The following is an 18495-nucleotide window of genomic DNA, read 5'->3' as shown; positions in this document are numbered from 1 at the left end:
GGCACTTCTCTGCCATCTGAGTCTGGAACAGCTGGATCAGACCAGGAACCTGCCCATCCCAGCCAGGCCAGGCAGGGAAATGCCAGGTGAGAGGGGAGGGCAAAGCCTCTGCAGTGAGCAAGTGAATCAGCACCCGGGCCACAAGGGTGAAAATGAGACCCTGAGCTGGAAACTCACATCTCGTTCTGTCTCCTTGTCCCTGAGCACCAGACAGGAGCCTGGGGCTGAGGCTAGAGATGCAGCAAGGCTCAAAATACAAACCTCCCCTGGCTCTCCTCAGCCTGCAGGGCCTTGGGAAGGGCTGTGCCCATTCCTGGCACCACCCACCCTGCCCTGGATGCAGGCTGAGACAGGGAGATGTCCTGCTGCTGCACAGGGAGTGGTGCCTGCCTTGCCCTCAGACCCTTCCAGCTCCCTGCCAGGCCCATCCCAAGGGAAATGCAGGATTCAGCTGTGCTCAGGCTCCCAGGCCTGGAAGGTGCTGTTAGGATAGCAAATAGCACAGCTAATTAACAGAAGAGGTGTTGGCTAATGAGCTCAAGGCACGTGCAGCCTCAAAACAGACCCACATAATCAAGCCCCAAACATTAACAAGCAGGTCCCATGTCACCCCAGTGTGCATCACTGAATTTCCATGGCCCCTCCTAGGAGGAGACAGGCAGGAGTTCTCCCCCCATCCTGCCAGAGAGGGAATCTAAGAGCAGCTCTCACTAGAAGGAGGGGACCAGCTCAGGGTTTTGCTCCTGTTTTCCTTTTTTTCCTATTTTTTTAATGAAGAGTAATAATCCCCCTCTTTCCTTTTCTTTTCTTTTTTTTTTTTTTGTCTCTCTCTTTTTTTTTTTTTTTTTTTTTTTTTTTTAACAATTTGAAACCATCTGACATATGGGAAAAATAATGAATTCGGTTTTTCGCCTGCGTTCTCTGATCTGTCAGTCTGCACCCGGGAGCTGCATGCAGGGGGAGGAGGAGGCCGGGGTGCTGCCCTACATTGGGGAGATAATGATGTTCCTGCTGATCCCCCTCCCAGGAGAAGGCTCAGGCATGTCCTGCAGCTGAGGAGAGCCAGGGTTTGGCTCAGCCTTTTCCTTCAGCTTTGTATTTCTCTTTGTGGGAGGCTGGTTTTTAGCTGCAGCAAAGAGAGATGTGCTTGGAGCATCTCTGCAATCTCCCGATTCCCAGGGGCTCCCGGATCCACCAGGGCCCTGCTGCCTCCAAAGAAGATTGACCCAGGGCTGTGCTCTTTAGTTTCAGCATCTCTGCCCATCACTGTAGGATCAGTGAGGATGCTGCAGCCTCTGTTCAGTCCCAGATTCATTTGGAGAGTTCCAGAGTAATTTTGGCTGGGAAACGCCTCCCAGACCATCCAGTCCAACCTGTGACCAAGCGCTGAGCACTGAGTGCCACATCCGGCTGTTCCTTGAACATCTCCCAAGGTGGAGACCCCAACACCACCCTGGGCAGCCCCTGCCAAGGCCTGAGCTCCCTTTCCATGGAGAAATTCCTCCTGATGCCCAACCTGACCCTCCCCTCACGCAGCCTGAGGCTGATTCGTCTTGTCCTGTGTGTTGTTCCCTGGGAGCAGAGCCAGACCTTCCCCTTGTTCCCCTCTCCTGTCAGGGAGTTGTCCCCTCTGAGCCTCCTTTCCTCACAGAAGATCCCAAAAATTTGGGGCACCCAAACCAGAGCCCCCTGCCATCCCTCCAGTGCAGGGGGGGTTGCACAGGACTGGCACAGGTCTTGGTGCAGGGCAGCTGGGCAGAGCAGGAGACCTGCACAAAGCTGGGATGAGGGGATATTCCAGCTGGGAAAGCCTGGGATTCAGAACACCCGGTCTATCTGTGCCTCAGTTTCCCCTGTGCCCAGAGCAGCTGTGGCTGCCCCTGGAAGTGTCCAAGGAAGGCCAGGTTGGACAGACCTTGGAGCACCCTGGGATAGGGGAAGGTGTCCCTGCCCATGGCAGGGGGTGGAACAAGATGAGCTTTGAGGTCCTTTCCAGCTCAAACTGTTCCAGGATTCCATGATTTTATGCTGGAGGGGCATCCCCAGCACAGGGATCCTGTGTGTGATAGGGGCTCTTATCAGTAAATTTGATTCCATCAGTGGTAACAAGGCCAGGTGGGCGGGTAATTTTTCCTCCACTCCTCTCCCATGCCTGCTGACACATCTGGGGAGCTTTGCCCTGACTTTCCACCATGCTGACAGGCAGAATTGGAACCATTAATCATGGCTGTCCTGGAGCACGGGCCCACCTCTCTCTTTGTGGGCAGCAATCTTCAGTTTCCAGGCAGGCAGGGCACACACAGCAAAGCAAAACAGCTCCCTCCAAATCTGCCCTGAGTTAGGGCTTGGCAGTGGCAGCTCCATCTGACATGATCCATCCAAAACCACTGCCTTGGTGGGCAGAATCAAACAAGGACCTGGCAAATGCAATCTATTCTTTGGCATTGTGCTGCCCTTTCAGCTGGGAGAGGAAAATTTTAAGTTTTTTACTCTTTGCAGAGTGAGCGTTCTACATAAACAATCTGTGAAAAACACCAATCACTTGTTTTTAAAATTTTAAAAGTTTAATAGAAAGAAAATGGTTATAAAAAAATAGTAATACAATTAGAGTAATAACAATTTGGACAAATTGAATTAGGACAATATGAGACAATAAATACAAAGAGTTACAGACAGTCCAGGTAACTTTTCTGGGCAGCACAGAGCCCGAAAATGGACATCCATTAACAGAGGATTAACCCTTAAAAGCAACAGCCTGTTGCATATTCATACACCTCATACATGATGCATAAATTCCATTCAAACACAGGATTCTGTCTGGTCATCCACAACTTCTTCCTCTGAATCCTGACAGCATCTTCGAGGGGGAAGAAGTTCATTTCTCCTGATAATGGAGCAATAAATTCTCTTTCTCTGAAAGATTCAGGTGTCCTGTGGCTGCCATCTCACTGCAAGTCCTTTCTTTAAAAAAGACTACATAGCATTGTTTCTATTTTAACATTTTTTATAACCTAAAACTATATATAACACACTACTTAAGAGAATTAACACAGCATTACTTTCTAACACAACACATATAATATTCACTTTAATATCTGCAAAAAGCCAATCATAAAATACATGCATTTTTCACACAATCCATACCTGGCCAGCTCCCTGCCTGCACAGCATCTGGATCTTTGTTAAAGTGTGGAAGGGGGCTGCCAAAACTTCTTTCTCCTTGCATAGAAGGCTTTTCAGTGGAATACAAATGCTCACTTATCCCATGTCAGATCTGTTTGTGTGCTCTCCAAAATGGATCCTGCCCAGAGCCAGCTCTCACAAAGGATTTTAGGACTTTGACATTTGGTTTAATTCCAATCCATTGTGAAAACTGAATATTTAAAACTCTCTCTAGCCAAGAATCTAGGAGCAAACCTCAGCATGAAAAAGCAAAGAGTATTCCAGTGACATTCCTCAAAATGACCTGGAGAGGGCTTAGATGGAGGAAAATCAGCTCCTCCAGGGCAGTGAGTGGGAAAGCTGAGCTGTTCTTTGCTGCAGTGAGATCCTAGAGATGAAACCATCTCTAGGAATCATTTCTGAATTTTAGGGATCTTCATTCTCTTTCACTGGAGAAATCCATCCTGCTGACCCTAGAAATGTGGAACATGTGAGACTGGATGAAAAAAGACAAATCATTAGGAGAAAATAGGGGGGAAAAGGGGGAGAATTTTAGGAAATATTAATGGCTTGTTTCTCATGAGCTCCTTAATGTGAGGAGGGTCCATGAATGAGGCTCAGCTGCAGAGACAGGAGGGAAACAGGGACACAGGTGCTTGGGGTGGAGAGGAGGCAGCAGCCCTGGCAGCCCCCCAGCCCCTCCTGCTCACACACAAATACACACTGAAGTGCCACAAGACAAATAGGACCGAGAGAGAGATGCACTATTTAAACTTTCATCACTATTTTTCTCCCTGGCTCCCCTTGTTTCTTTTGATTTATTTTTTAGTGTGTTTTCCCCAGGCTGTGCTGTTTGCCTGCATCTCTTTCCTCTCCCTCTCCTGGCAGCAGTTCTGGAGCACCAGGAGCTGCCCAGCATTTTTCAGGCTCTCCAGGCTCAGCTCCCATGGGCAGGGGGGAGGAATGAGGCAGCAGAGCCTGGGCAAGATGTGCCCAGGACACAGCAGGGACAAGAGGGACTCTGTAGCCACAAAATCCTCCTTTTCCCATCCATCCCTGACCCAGCAAGGACTGGGGACAGCTCTGTACTGCCCAGAGCAAGAATCCCAGCCCAGAGTGGGCAACTCTGCCAGGGCCTGCCATGGGATGGATGCAGGAAGGCAAAGCACCAGCCTTGCATGCCATGGCAATCTCATCAGGGCCCAAGGCTGGCAGCACACAGAGGGGGATGGATGCTTGCAAGCAATGCCAGAGCTCATCCAGAGCCAGTGTGGCCTCTGTGAATTGGTTGTGGACAGCACGGGCTGGGTGGTTTTCAGCCTGTCGTGTGTGGGGAAGGTGCAGACAGCTCCAGGGATTGTTTTATACAATCACAGAGGCATGGAATGGTTTCGCTTGGAAGGGACCTTAGAGCTCATCCAGTGCCACCCCTGCCATGGCAGGGACACCTCCCACTGTCCCAGGCTGCTCCAAGCTCTGTCCAGCCTGGCCTTGGGCACTGCCAGGGATCCAGGGGCAGCCACAGCTGCTCTGGGCACCCTGTGCCAGGGCCTGCCCACCCTCACAGGGAACAATTCCCAATTCCCAATATCCCATCCATCCCTGCCCTCTGGCACTGGGAGCCATTCCCTGTGTCCTGTCCCTCCATCCCTTGTCCCCAGTCCCTCTCCAGCTCTCCTGGAGCCCCTTCAGGCCCTGGCAGGGGCTCTGAGCTCTCCCCAGAGCCTTCTCCTCTCCAGATGAGCACCCCCAGCTCTCCCAGCCTGGCTCAGAGCAGAGGGGCTCCAGCCCTGGAGCAGCTCCAAGGTCTCACTCCAGCAGCTCCAGCTCCTTCCAGTGCTGAGGACTCCAGAGCTGGGTTCAGGTTCAGCTCTGAGGATGGGGGCTCACAAGGGCAGAGCAGAAGGACAGAATCCCCTCACCCACCCTGCTGCCCCCTCTGCTGGGGATGAGCCCAGCATGGGAAGATGAGGACGAGAAGAGTGGAGCCTCCAGCTGCAGACTGGATTGGTCTCCAGGTTTCACATGTAGGATGCCAAGGAAGATCTGTTCAGTCGGACTTGAGTATTCCTCACTGGAGTCAGGAGGGACTCTGAGCCCTGTGCTCTCCCCATTTAAACTTTGACCACTCACTCTGTGTTGTTTGTTTTTCCTTACCTGCCAAATCAAAAGGACTGAAATCCCAATTGCATCAGGAAGGCAAGAGGTAGAACAGATGCAGTTGGCATCCAGGCCTAGGTTTCCTCCAGATCTTAGCTCACTGCGCCCCACAGTCCTGCCCCAAGTCCCCACTTGGTGCTGCCCTGAGAAGCCCAGCCCGTGACAATGCTCAGACAGCAAAATCCCTGCCTTTCAAGTGTTGGACAAAACCTAAGAGTGTGTTTATATCCTTCCTAGCTCTGAAGAACTGCTGGAAATCTGAATCCTAAATGTGTAAAGGCCTGATAAATGGAAAGCTGAGCACTCCTGGAGCTGTAAGCTGCTCTGCAGTGGTTTAGGCCCTCACAATTTGCAGCCTTCAGGGTTGATAATACAGCAAGACCCTGAGCAGTCTGCTGGAAAACTCTGCCAGAAACACAATCCCTGTAAGGGGATTCTCTTATCCCGTGTAGCAAGCTTCATCCTAAAAGCAGTTTTGTGTTCTAGCCCCTTTTCCTCCCTGTGGAAAGCTTTCCTAGACACTTGATGAAGCAGAGAACCTTCTTTCTCCCCCAGCATCCAAATTCTCCTGCTTTTTCCTTTGTCTTCTCCCAACCTGCTCCTGGTTCTTTAACTCATGCCAGTGAAGCCTCCCAGCCTTCATTTTGCCAATTAAACAACCCAACCTCTGCTGATTTCGCCTGGTAGGGGAGCTGCTCTTTTCCTTTGATCAGCTCCAGGGAGTTCTGCATCCATGAGTGTGGCCAAAACACCCCAGAATCTCAAAAGCATCGTGCAGAGCAGCACCACTAAAGCTCCAAAATGCCCCCAAGGCTGGTGGAGAAGGCAGAGACTGTCTGGGAAGAGGAGGCAGCTCCCTGCAGCTCTCAGGCAGAGAAGAGGATGCACAGAAATGATACCACAGCCAATTAACCCTTTTGTGATGGTGTTTGCAGGGGTCCCAGGAAGAGGGAAGAGATGAGGATCTGACTCCATGTTTCAGAAGGCTGATTTATTATTTTATGCTATATTTTATATTAAAACTATACTAAAAGAATAGAAGAAAGGATTTCATCAGAAGAGTAGCTAAGAATAGAAAAGGAATGATAACAAAATCCTGTGACTGACCAAGACAGTCCAGACAGCTGGACTGTGATTGGCCATTAATTAGAAACAACCACATGAGACCAATCACAGATGCACCTGTTGCATTCCACAGCAGCAGACAATCATTGTTTCCATTTTGTTCCTGAGGCTTCTCAGTTTCTCAGGAGAGAAAATCCTAAGGAAAGGATTTTTCATAAAAGATGTCTGTGACAGCCTTATCCAAGGGATCTCATTCCACAGGGCACTCTTGTGCTGAGTCCACACCAGCTGAACTCTCCTTGCAGACATTTGGCTCAGGGCAGCCCTCAGGGGCTGCTCAGTGTCTGCCCCTCCAGCCCAGCAGCTGGGTGGCCCTTGCCCACCAGCAGGTTGGGGTTGAATCACTTAACTCTGAGAAGAGGTTGGCCCCAAGAAGAGGAAGTGGTTACACAAACCCAGCAGCAGTGAGGCACCAGGCACAACCCAGGAAAACAGCCTTAATTAGGGAAAATGTGCTGCTGGCTGCAGGGCTGTTTGCTTCCTGCACTTCCAGGACCTGGCTGCTGCAGGATCCTGTTATCTCAGCAACTCTTGCTAATGACTGAGGCTCTGCTTGCTTGCCACATCGTTGTCCAGCTGCTGGGAGCATTTAAAGACATCCAGGTCATTCCTAAAGGCAGCCTTAGCCTGGGGTCTCAGCCCAGCAGAAGAATTCTGTGGGGGTCACTAATTAACCAAGTTGTGCAGAGTGGGACAGTGTGCAGGAAAGCCTCTAACAAGTAATTTAAAAAGCTGATGAATGCACCAAGAGCACCATCATTTAATTGTGTTTCTTTATGATGATGTGCTGTAAGTGCATTTTCCAAAGGGCAGAGACCCCAAGCTGTCCCCTCTCATCCAGGCAGCCCAGTGCTATGGAGAATAGATTGAAGCACGTCCAAGACTAGTTTTAAAATATTCAGCAATACCTGTATTTTGACAGAAAATGAGGGGTTTGGCAGGGAGAAGTTTGTCAGCATTTCTTGGGAAAATTTTATCGGCAGTGAAGAGAGGGACAAGTGTCCAGCTGAGGTCTTGAGGGCAACATGAGGAACAGGAGACCTTCAGCTGGGGTGATTCACCTCCACATCACTCTCATGTCCATTTGGGGATAATTTATGGGGACTCCCACCCCATAACAAGCTGCATGTCACAGATTCACAGAACCATTCAGGTTGGAAAAGCCCTGTAAGCCCATGGAGTCCCATGTTCACCACTAACCACATCCCCAAGTGCCACATCCAGGGATGGGGACTCCACACTGCCTTGAGCAGCCTGTTCCCACCTGACCACCCTTTCAGTGAAGGATTTTTCCCTAATACCCCAACTCCACCTCCCTGGTGCACTTGAGGCCCTTTCCATGCAGCTTTCTGCTCCTGTGGGCTGGAGCTGTCCTGGATCCCTTCTCCATCATTTCAATCTTCCTGGCCATGAGTGGGTTAACTTCATTTGCTTTGCTGCCAGGAATAACCCCCCCTGCAACCCCAAACAACTCTTCCTATTTATATCCCTGGTTTAATCAGGAAAGTTAGAGCTTCCATAGCTGCGTGATTAAAAATTAGGAGACCAGATTCTGTAGTGGTGCCTCATAATAACAACCAATCCTGGGAGCACAGTGGATGAATAATGGATCATGGCTTCTTGCTTTCCCTCCTTTCTTCTTCTCCCCTTTTCATCTTTTCATTCTTCTCCTCCTCCTCCTCCTCATCCTCTGCCTCCTCTCCCAGGCTGGAGGTGGAATGGGGAAAAATGCATCCATCCTTCATACTGCAGAAGTTAGAGAGACATCACTGATTCCTCTTCATCAAACCCTCCACCCCAAGCAAACTCCCTGTTAGGGAGCCTGGAGACATCAATAATTCACAGCTACCTGGAGGACTGGGTGATGAAAATCATTTACTTGGGAAGAGATCACCAGAACCCATCCTCTGCTCGTTGCCATAAGCAGCTCCTCAAGGCTGGCTGATCATCCCATAGGGAGAAACTGGAGAAAAACTAAAAACTGAGGATTTCTGGCACGGGCCTGACAAGTGATTCCATGTTTGTTTGCATTATGTTCTCCCCTGTCCCATAATATCCCCTGGTGGACACACTGAATTGCTTTGCAGGGGAGATGTTGCTACAGGAATACCAGTGAAAAAAGTCAGGAATGTCAAACATCCCACCATAAAAGTTCCTTCATTAAATTCCAAGATGGTCTTCAGAGAAAGATTTGTGGGTTTGTTTTTTCCCCACTCTACAAGATGAATTTTCAATGTTTTTTACAAGCAGAGGTCAAATTCAATTAATGGATTCAGTGAGGGAAAAAAAAACTATTGAACAATGCCAGATTTGGGTTTAAACAGCATAAACTCATCCCATGAAATAAAATAAATAAATCTTAAAAATTAAAATTCATACCTCCTTTATAGTTAAATAACCCCAGAATGGAGCAGAATTGTTCCCATTTTCACATCTCAGTGACAGGCAGGCAACTAACCCAAACCACAGATTTTCACTTTCTTGTTCCACTCTTTTAGCCTGAGGGGGGGAAAAAAAAAAAAAGAGAGAAAAAAGAAAAAAAAAGTACATTTTGGATCCGTGTAGAAAAGCTTTTTCCCTGGTCCTTGGGTTCCATCCACTGAGCTGAAAAATCCCATTACTCCCAGTGCTTGGCAGCCGCTGTGCACAGCAGGAAGTGCCCACAGCGCATGTGCAAATCCCAGCCTGGGGCAGGCAGCCACCTCTGCCTTGTCAGGGACCGTAATCCCTTCCCAGCTCCCACCCCAGCCCGGTGCTGGAGATTTTAAATCCTCCCCATCCAACCACGAGGCAGGGGCAGCTCAGGAGCAAAGCCAGGCCTGGGGAGTTCAGAGGGGGCTTTGGTTCTGAGGCCTCAGAATCTCTGCTGCTCACAGTGACTCTGAGATATGGACAAGCTTCTTTCTCCCAGCCTGGCCGTCAAAGAAGGAGTCAGGATTCTTCTGTTCTCATTCTCAATAAGAATTGTTTTTCCTTTCTCTGAGGTTCAGAGAATGTGAAACCCAGAAATATTCTTGGGTAGAATTGTGCCTTGCTTTCCTCTGTGAAGAGAAATGTGATGACACCGGGCGTTGAGGATTTAGTAGCCCTTGGTGGATTTATCTGCCACAGACCTGATCCCTCATATTCCTGCAAAGCTTGCAGCCACCTGGCCCAAGTCCCCTCAGAAGCTGCTGCTGCTGGAGGTCAAATCTGAGGCAGCAGAGCAGCAGAAGGCAGGTGGCTCTAACTGAGGACAGGGGTGGCACTGCCATGGCCATTCCAAACCATCTGAGAGGTCACAGGGCAGCCCTGGCAGCTCAGCCCCACAGATGACTCCAGGAAGGTGGGGTTCATGCTTCTAATGGCATTGTCTCCTCTCTGCTGTTTCGTTGCAGTTCCTCCAGATGACCCTGTCATTTTGGGGGGGCCCATCATCAGCCTGAGAGCAGGAGACCCCCTGAACCTGACCTGCCACGCAGACAACGCCAAGCCAGCAGCCTCCATCATCTGGATGAGGAGGGGAGAAGTCATCAATGGAGCCACCTATTCCAAGGTGAGGCAGGATGGGGCTGGGACAAGGCCTGTGCTTGTGAAAGGGGCACCAGGCCTGACACTTCACACAACCCCAAACATTTGGGGCAGCACTCTTGTAAGAGCCAAAATGAGGGATGTGGGACTCCAGGTGGCTCTCCAAAATGCAGTTTATTGTATCCAAAATGCAGTTTATTCCATCCAAGAGGTTACAGCAGTGCAGTGTGGTGAGTGACAGAGCTGTGCCCACAGCTGTCAGCTCCAGCTGCAGGCAGGCCTGGACACCCTTTGGTTTTGGTTCCATTGCATTTTATACTTTTCTTTTGGTTACACTGCATTATATACTTTTCTTTGCTGAGCATCTTAACACAGCAGAAACAATCTATACCTTAACTATTATCTACAGCCTATCATAACTACTGTAATTACCATATTCATGTTACTGTTCTCCAGACACTAAAAGTTAGTACATTACAGTTTAAGCTAGAAGTTGTTTTTCAGTTTTCTTGCAGTGGAAAATTCTGAGACCTTTTTTCTACTTGCCACATCAGCTGGCTTGTTTGCTTGTGCTATCTTTGCTTGCTACAAACATCATCTTGTTTGGGGTGGGCTTATCCTTTGCTCTAAGCCATAAAAACCCCTTCTAACTAACACACCCTTTGCTTCCTTGGTTAACCAATAAGACTGGCTCAGCAATTCTTTTCTTCTATATCAAAACTTGCTTCCATCTCTATTCCTTCATCAGACTCCACATTTAAAAATCTTTCTGCTAAGCACACATATCTGTGAGACTTTCTTGTCAAACTTTCATCCTTCCCAACAACCCTCAGCTCTGCAAGCTCATCCCTTCCCACTGGGGAGCCTGTGAAAACAGTCAGCAGGATGCAAGTGAGGAGCCACAAACTGTCACCAAAATGGGCTCTGCTCTGAATTTGGCTTTTTGTACCTTCTTACAGATTGTCATCACCTGGTGTGGCCACTTCTCCCCCATTAATCCCACCTTTAGGGTGTGGTGTTAATGCTGTGTGCAGCAGCACTGACCCAGCCCTGGTTCTGCTTCTGCAGTAGAAGCTCTGGATCAAAGGGGTGGTTGCAGTGACATGTGTCCCCTCCTCCAACTGCAGTTTTCCATGAAAAATTGACAGGGTTCTTGGCATTTTTTAAATTAGACAGAAAGTCTTTATTGGGTCATGAAGGAAATAAAGAGCAATCAGCAGCACACTGGGAATGGGACCCCAAATGCTCTCCTGTTTATGGGCTCCTGATGGCTGCTGAGTGTGAAAGATTCAGTAACACTTGACAGTTTTAATGAAATTTTTCTCGACAGCAAAATTCAAAGCCTAAAATGGGTCAGTTTGCAGCCAAAACTTCAAAGTGGGCAGTCAGAGCCATTCCTCGAGCTCCCAAATATCTTTAATAAACATTTCATCCTGGGCTGCCACTGTGCAGCCTCCATCCAGCCTCATTCCAGCAATACCCTGATTTGCTGGGGAGAGCAGAGGAGGCAGAACACCCTCCCTGCCTCCTCCTCCTCCTCCTCCTCCTTGCTGGAGCTGAGCTGCTTCCCTGCAGCCAGGGGTGAGCAGGGGGAACCTGCCCCATCTCCCTGCCTGCCATGCAGAGGAGAGGCAGCACTAATTAGAGCCTGGGAGAACTGACCCCTCTTTCTCTCTCTCTCTCTCTCTCTCTCTCTCTCAAATGGAGTGGAATTAATTAAAATCCAGGCCATTGATGTGCAGTTGTTCACAGCTTATCCCCCTCACCCCCAGCCTTCCCTTCCAGGGCTGCCAGGCCCTGAGGAGAAAAATTTTGAGCCCTCTGCCTTTCAGACCCACAAGCAGTGGGGAGCAGAGAAGGGGGAATACCCATCTTCAAAATATTTCCAACAAAACACCTTTCCAAAGCAGAGTTTTCCAGGCTGCACATCCATCTCCCACAGCACAGAGATCTCCACGGCATTTTAAGCAATTTGCAGGGATGGGTTGGGAGGGGACCCCAGTTCTGCATGGGAGGAGGCATCCTTCCCTCCCCCTGGAGTCAGGAAAATCTCTGTTTCTGAGGCTGAACCTCATTTTCTTCTGACTTCCTGAAGGTTTCCATGAGGCCCTTCCACATTAAAAAAGAAAATCAGCCTTTAGAAAAACTAACAGACAATTTTAGACATTTTTTGAGTCGGAATTTTGGATTTTTGGGGTCTCAGAAACGTTTCCCTTTTGAAGCTCCCTTTAAAATAGTTCCTCAATTTGCCTCTTTCTGCTTTTTCAAGAGAACTGAAACCCAATCCAGCTTTCCTTTGATCCAGATATTCCAGCCAACCAAAAAAGAAGTCCTGTTTGGGTTACTGACTGCCTGAAACCATTCACACTGAGTGATAATTTCTTTGTTACTCTGAATTTCCAGTCCACCAAATGATCCATATGCAGCCCCCTGCAATCCCAGCCAAGCAGCACAGAACAGCCACAGCTGACTGAAATCCCTCTGATCCCTGTTGAAGGGGACAGGGAATGTTAAAGTTCCTGCAGGATTTGGAGGTTAACCTCAAATAGGGGAAATTTTGCACAGACTTAGAGTTCACCTCAACCTCAGCACAAAAGTGGGGTCTTGTTCCCCAAGGGAAGAGCACACAGGGTGACAATAAAGCAAGGACAGGGCAGCATCCTGCAGTTGTGTCCAGAGGTGGGAATGGAGCTGGGGAAGGGGCTGGAGGACCACGAGTGTCTGAGGGAGCTGTGGGGGCTCAGCCTGGAGAAAAAGAGGCTCAGGGGAACCTTCTTGCTCTCCACAACTCCTGAAAAGAGGGAGATCCAGGGGAGGAGTCAGGCTCAGCTCCCAGGGAACAGGGACAGGAGGAGAGGAAATGGCCTCAAATTGTGCCAGAGGATGTTTACATTGGATAATGAAAAATTTTCTTTACTGGAAAGATATTCAGCCATTGGAACGAGCTCTCAGCATGCTGGTGGATTCCCCATCCCTGGAAGTGTTCCAAAACCCTGTGGATGTGGTGGAGAGGGACATGGTTTAGTGGGCCAGTGCTGTCAGTGCTGGGTAAATGGAGGGACTCAGTCTCAGAGGGCTTTTCCAACCCTCATGACTCTGGGATTCTGGGCTGATTGTGGTGACAGTTTCTCAGCATCCTTCCTTGTCTCCTGTGCTTGAGAGGCACAAACCTGTGTGCATGAATGCTGTGCCACAGTGACCCAGGGAAAGCATCAGTCTTGGAATCAAAGAATCATTAAGGTCAGAAAAGCTCTCCAAAATCAAGTCCAACCATTCCCTCAGCACTGCCAAGGCCACCACTAAACCATGTCCCCAAGTGCCACATGCACACATCTTTCTGACATCTGTTTATCTCCCAGTAAAGCCCTGTCTTACACTGTGGGAACAAATTTGAAGGATAAAGATTTAGAAGGAAAAACTGCCTGGCAGGGTCCAAAATCCACAGTGGATAAACCAGAGAGAGGTCAGAGGTTACAGAATGATTCAAAGGCTGAAAACCACACAACATCTTGAGGGCTCTGAGGGCTCAGCTTATCAAAGTCAGGGTTACGGGGTGACGTGACCTCCTGTAAGAACATGCAGGAGGATTAGGGGGTGGTAAGGAAGCTCTCCCAGGCTCCTGTGCTCCCAAAAGAGGCACAGCAGGGCACCACAGCTGAATTCAGATAAATCCAGGGAAGAAGCACAGTGCCAAGGCTGAGCAGGCAGAGCTGGTAACCACCTGTCTTGGTTTGAACAGACAGGTGTCTGCTAAGGAAGGCAGGAGCCTCCATTGAAATGGAAAATGTAAACTCCCTCCCTCTGAATTATTGTATTTTTGAAATTAAGTGACTCTCAGACAAAGATATGGGAGAAGGAATAACAGTTCTTTAATAGGGAATAAAAAATAAAATAAAAAAGCAGTAATACAAAACAGCCCTGCCAGATTCAGACCATGCCCTGCCCCCTGTGTGTCAGGGTGGTGTCCCAGCCCCATCCCATGGGGGCTCAGCCCTCCTGCAGTGCCAGCTGTGGCTCTGCTGCAGCAGGGATCCTGCACAAGGGGGGAGTTTTCCTCTGCAGCTCCAGGGCTGCTGCAGATGGGCCTGGGCTCCCTCTGGCTATGCAGGGCAGCAGAAAGCTGCTCCTCTGGCAATGCAGGGGGCAAAGGCTGCTGGGGTGTCCCAAAACTCAGATTGGATCCAGGTAGGAATGCTTGGCTCCTCCCCTGGGCGGAGCATCTCCCCATGGGATGGTGGAATTGGATCAGCCATGCAGGGACACTCAGTGGCCATGGACAGGAGATAATTAATAATTAATGGCCCATGAACAGCAGAGATCTCCTGGAAGGAGGATTGGCTGTGGGAGAGATAAAGAAAACTGCCCAATGAACAGGAGAGAACTGCCCCAGCTCTGACAGATGGGGATAGAACACACAGCCCCATTTCCAGCCTAAGACACCCCCAGGGTTTGATCTCTGGCTCCCATCAGCGAACACCTGAAAGGTGATGACTTACCATGGGCTGGGCCAGACCACAGCACGGCAGCCAAGGATCCATGGACAGGGTCTGTCAGTGCTGCTGGCAGCTGACATCACCTCAGTGCTGTGGGAAGTGCCCAGGCAGCTTTGTGCACTCACCTGGCAGAAGATGACAGCAGGGTCACAAAGCCATTTGCCTCTGGCTCCCTCTTTGCTGGGCTGGTGGGTGAGGTGTCTCACTGGAGCTTTCCTCCCTGGCCTAGGCACAGCAGGGCTGCAGGGAAGCAGATGGGAGTTAAGTGCCCAATTCCCAGGGAAGTGCAGTGAAATTTGTCTTTGTTATTCCCCCTGAGGCTTTTGGCAGATTCCAGCCATAGGAATTGTTATTGCAGGAAGCTGCTTGGCTGAGAAGCTCTTATTGTGCCTGGGGATGGGGAAAGGGCCCCTCTCCAGCAGGAAAGTCCTTTCTGTCAGATTAGGCCCTTTTCTGACCCAGAGATGGGGCAACTGAGAGGCATTTAAAAAACTTTTATTCCATTTTCAGTCTTATGTGAAGGGTGAAACAATATAGATGTTATAGTTCTCACCATCACAATCAGAAGCCGACTATTTCCCAATTACAAAACACTATAAGCATTTCTTAGCCTATCAGCTTTAACCACACCATGCTGTAAATGCCTTAAGGCAAATCATCTAAAATTACCCCTCGTGGGTCACATTACAGTACATCTTTCATGGTTCTATTTCTCCAAAGTATCTAGTTTTATTTGCAAGGCCACCCTTTGAAACTTGTTTCTAATTCCATTTCTCTCTCAACAATATCTGTCCTAGTCCATGGCATTTCTAAGTCAACATTTTTTATCTCAGGGTTTGCATACAGATGTGAGCCTTCTGTCAGGCTTTGAGAGTTTGCTACAAATTCATTTCCAACACTTTCCTCATCCCTGTTTCCCCTGGCAGACACTCCTCCGTGACGGCAAGAGGGAGAGCATCATGAGCACGCTGTTCATCGCGCCGTCCGACATCGAGAACGGGGAGAGCATCGTGTGCCGAGCCACCAACAAAGCCATCCCCAGTGGGAAGGAGACCTCTGTCACCATTGACATCCAGCGTGAGTACACAGCTGGCTGAGCCACCCCTGGCTGCTGGGACACCCCAGCCTCTCTGCCCTCTCCAGCCAGGGCTCTGACTCCAGGCAGGAGCAGTGTGATGCAACTGGGGGTTTCTATTTACTGAGATACTGGATGTCATGGTTTGGAAAGACAGATGCCTGCTAAGGAAGGCAGGAGCCTCCCCTGAAATGGAGAATGTAAACCCTCCACACCCCTCCAAATTGCTATGAATTTTAAATTAAGGGGCTCTCAGGCAAAAAATATGGGAGCAGGAAATAGCAGTTCTTTAATAGGTAAGAAAATAAAAGGATAAAATAAACAATGCAGTAAACCAAAACAACACTGACAGAGTCAGAACCAAAACTGACACCCTGTGGGTCAGGGTGTTGGCAGCAGTGCCATTGGAATTGTGGCTCAGCCCTCCTGCAGTGTCAGGGGTGGTTCTGCTGGAGCAGGGATCCTGTAGAAAGGTGCAATCTCTTCCTCTGAAGATCCAGGGGAAGAGGCAGCTGCTGTTCCTCTGGGAAATCCAGTGGAGATGCTGTGCTGGTGTTCCAGAATCTCCAGATTATATCCGGGTAGGAATGCTTGGCTCCTCCCTCTGGGCTCACATCTCCCAATGGGATGCTGTAGTTCTTATCAGTCATGCAGTGACATTCAATAGCTGTTATCAGCAGGTGTCCCCTCCTGAGGGAGGAGTGATTGTGGAAAAGATAAGGAAAACGGCCCACGTAACAGAAAATAATTGCCCTACAGATGGCAATAGAACACATCTTGCCTTGCAGTCTGGGACACTGGAGTATCACAGAGTGAAGTCACAGCCAGGAGATTTAATGACCCCTGAGCTCCCTGAGGAGCACCTACACTACAGAGATAGCCTGCTTCCAGTGTGTCCATGGATCTGAGCAAAGCAGCACCAGCTGCCATGCTCTGGTGGCCCAGCTGTGCCCTGACCCAGGCCCTCAGGGGTCTTTGGAGCAGGGATGGATCACAAAGGGTTTTGGGTGAGCAAGCAACACCTCTGGGCATGGCCAGTAGCAGAGATAAGTCCTGTTAGGATTTCTGGTGCAGAATCCTGAGTTTCCAGACTTACAGGCTTACAGTGATACATTTTTTGTGAGACACCTGATCAGGACAGTGTCCCTCGCATGACACAGAGCCAGTCACCACCTCTGGGGACAGGGCTGTGGTCAGAACTGTATCATTCATCCTTACTGTAAATCCACAAAGCAAAATCTGCCATCTTCCAAAATTCACATTTCACAGGCCTCTTCTCTCCTCTGCAACAGCCATTGCTCTTGGGCTCCTCCCAACCCCTTCCAGCCACGCTCCATTCACACACCCAGTTCCTGCAGCTGTATTTACCCACGACTTGCAAAAGGAGGATGTTCAATATTAGCATGCCAGCTGCTTTCCAGAGACCAATTAAAACTGGCAAACTCAACTGAACAAACTCGAGCACAGCAGAAAATTCACCATTTAAGACTTCCAGCTTTTGCTGCCGGAAGATTACCAGGCTCTTGGGTTGCTGCCTGCGTGTCCTGACAGAACTGGGCAGATAAAATGAGATAATAGCTTGGGTTATTTCACAGCCAGCAAACAGCTACAATAGCTGGAGACACACTCACACAAACAACGTGGAGCAGAGACATCATTACACCAGGGCAGTACAGTGTGGGCTGGAGACGTGAGCTGAATCCCCGAGCCACATGGAATCTGCTTGGGAAAGACAAAAACCCAATAAAGAACACCAATTTCCACTCTGAGCTATTAAATTCTCCATGCTGTGAATATAATAACAGTAATATTCTACCCAGCTATTAAAAGTATGTTGTTCTTAATGGTGGCTAATGAGGATATCAATTTTCCAAAGCTGGATGGGTGACGGGAGAGAAAAATACTAAGATGGATTAACCAAGCTGAGGTGAGGTGGATTTTGACCTGGATGCAAAAGCCTGCTCTAGCTGCATCTAGTAACTGAATCATGGCATTGTTAAGGTTGGGAAAGACCTCTAAGATCATCAAGTGAAACTATTAACCCAGCTTTAGCTCATGAGGTCTCACTCCCAGCCTTGTAGACAACCAGCTGCATTCACTTTGCAAAGAGCTAAAAGTGAAAAGAAGCAAAAATTATCTGGACCACTCATTTTTCCCTAGGGAATTAGGGAAAAAATTATTCTGGGAAGTCCTGCTCTTGGGTCTTCTTCCAATTTCTAGCAGAGAAGCAGCACCTCAGGGAGAGAAAGATGTGGTTTCTGGAGGAATAATGAAAAGCAGGCAGCAACTGTTGGCTGGGGAGCTCTTCCCAGCCTGGCATGAGCTGCAGCATCCCCCTGGACCCCTCCAGCTCCAGCAGTGCAGGTTGAATTCACACCATAGCAAACATCACCCAGCTGCATGGCTTGAGAGGTGGCCTTGCAAAAAAATCCAAGGGAACTAAAAATAATCCTTCCCAGGAAGCAGCAGCCTGGTAAATCACTCCTACAGCTTTCTTTCATTTTCTTCTGCAACTCAAAAGAACATCAGCACTGCTCACAGGCAGCAGAGAAACACCAGGATGGAGATTATCCCCAGGAAGAGTGTGTGTATGATGGGAGAGATTATCCTCTTTCAGCTGATGGAAAATTGAAGTTGGGGTCCCATCAATCTCATGCCTGACCATGATAACAGCAATGAAAGAGCTGAGTCATAAAACCCTCCCCTCCCAAATATATAAAAAAGGGGGGGTTGGCAGAAAGAGCTGAAAAAAACCCCAGTGCAGGCTCTGTAATGGAAACACTAAGCAGCTCCAGCTGGAACATCTGTTCAATGTGATTTCAGTTCCACCAGCCACATCAAAGTCAGCCTCCTGTGAGTTATGCGTCGAACATCACAAGTGGGATTAAAATCATGTTTAATAGTTTGATATGCCATAAACTATTTATACTGCAGGAGCCCAGTGGCTCCATGGAAATGCACACCCAGCGT

General features: G+C 49.1%; 1 protein-coding gene across 3 annotated transcripts in view; it reads left to right on the top strand.

The window, feature by feature from the left end:
* KIRREL3 (kirre like nephrin family adhesion molecule 3) overlaps positions 1 to 18495 on the top strand; it is a 412349-nt gene that overhangs the window by 335773 nt on the left and 58081 nt on the right. For all 3 annotated transcript variants that reach the window (XM_054293001.1, XM_054293000.1, XM_054292999.1), the window contains 2 exons: positions 9825 to 9982; positions 15377 to 15527. In XM_054293001.1, coding sequence (XP_054148976.1) covers positions 9825 to 9982; positions 15377 to 15527 — 309 coding nt within the window. The remainder of the gene's footprint in view (positions 1 to 9824; positions 9983 to 15376; positions 15528 to 18495) is intronic.

This window comes from Melozone crissalis, unplaced genomic scaffold, assembly GCF_028551555.1.
Source record: "Melozone crissalis strain CALT ecotype California unplaced genomic scaffold, PUWL_Pcris_2 ptg000120l_1, whole genome shotgun sequence".
Lineage (NCBI taxonomy): Eukaryota > Metazoa > Chordata > Aves > Passeriformes > Passerellidae > Melozone > Melozone crissalis.
Note: the sequence above shows the minus strand (reverse complement) of the source record. Positions and strands in the feature narration are given on the sequence as shown.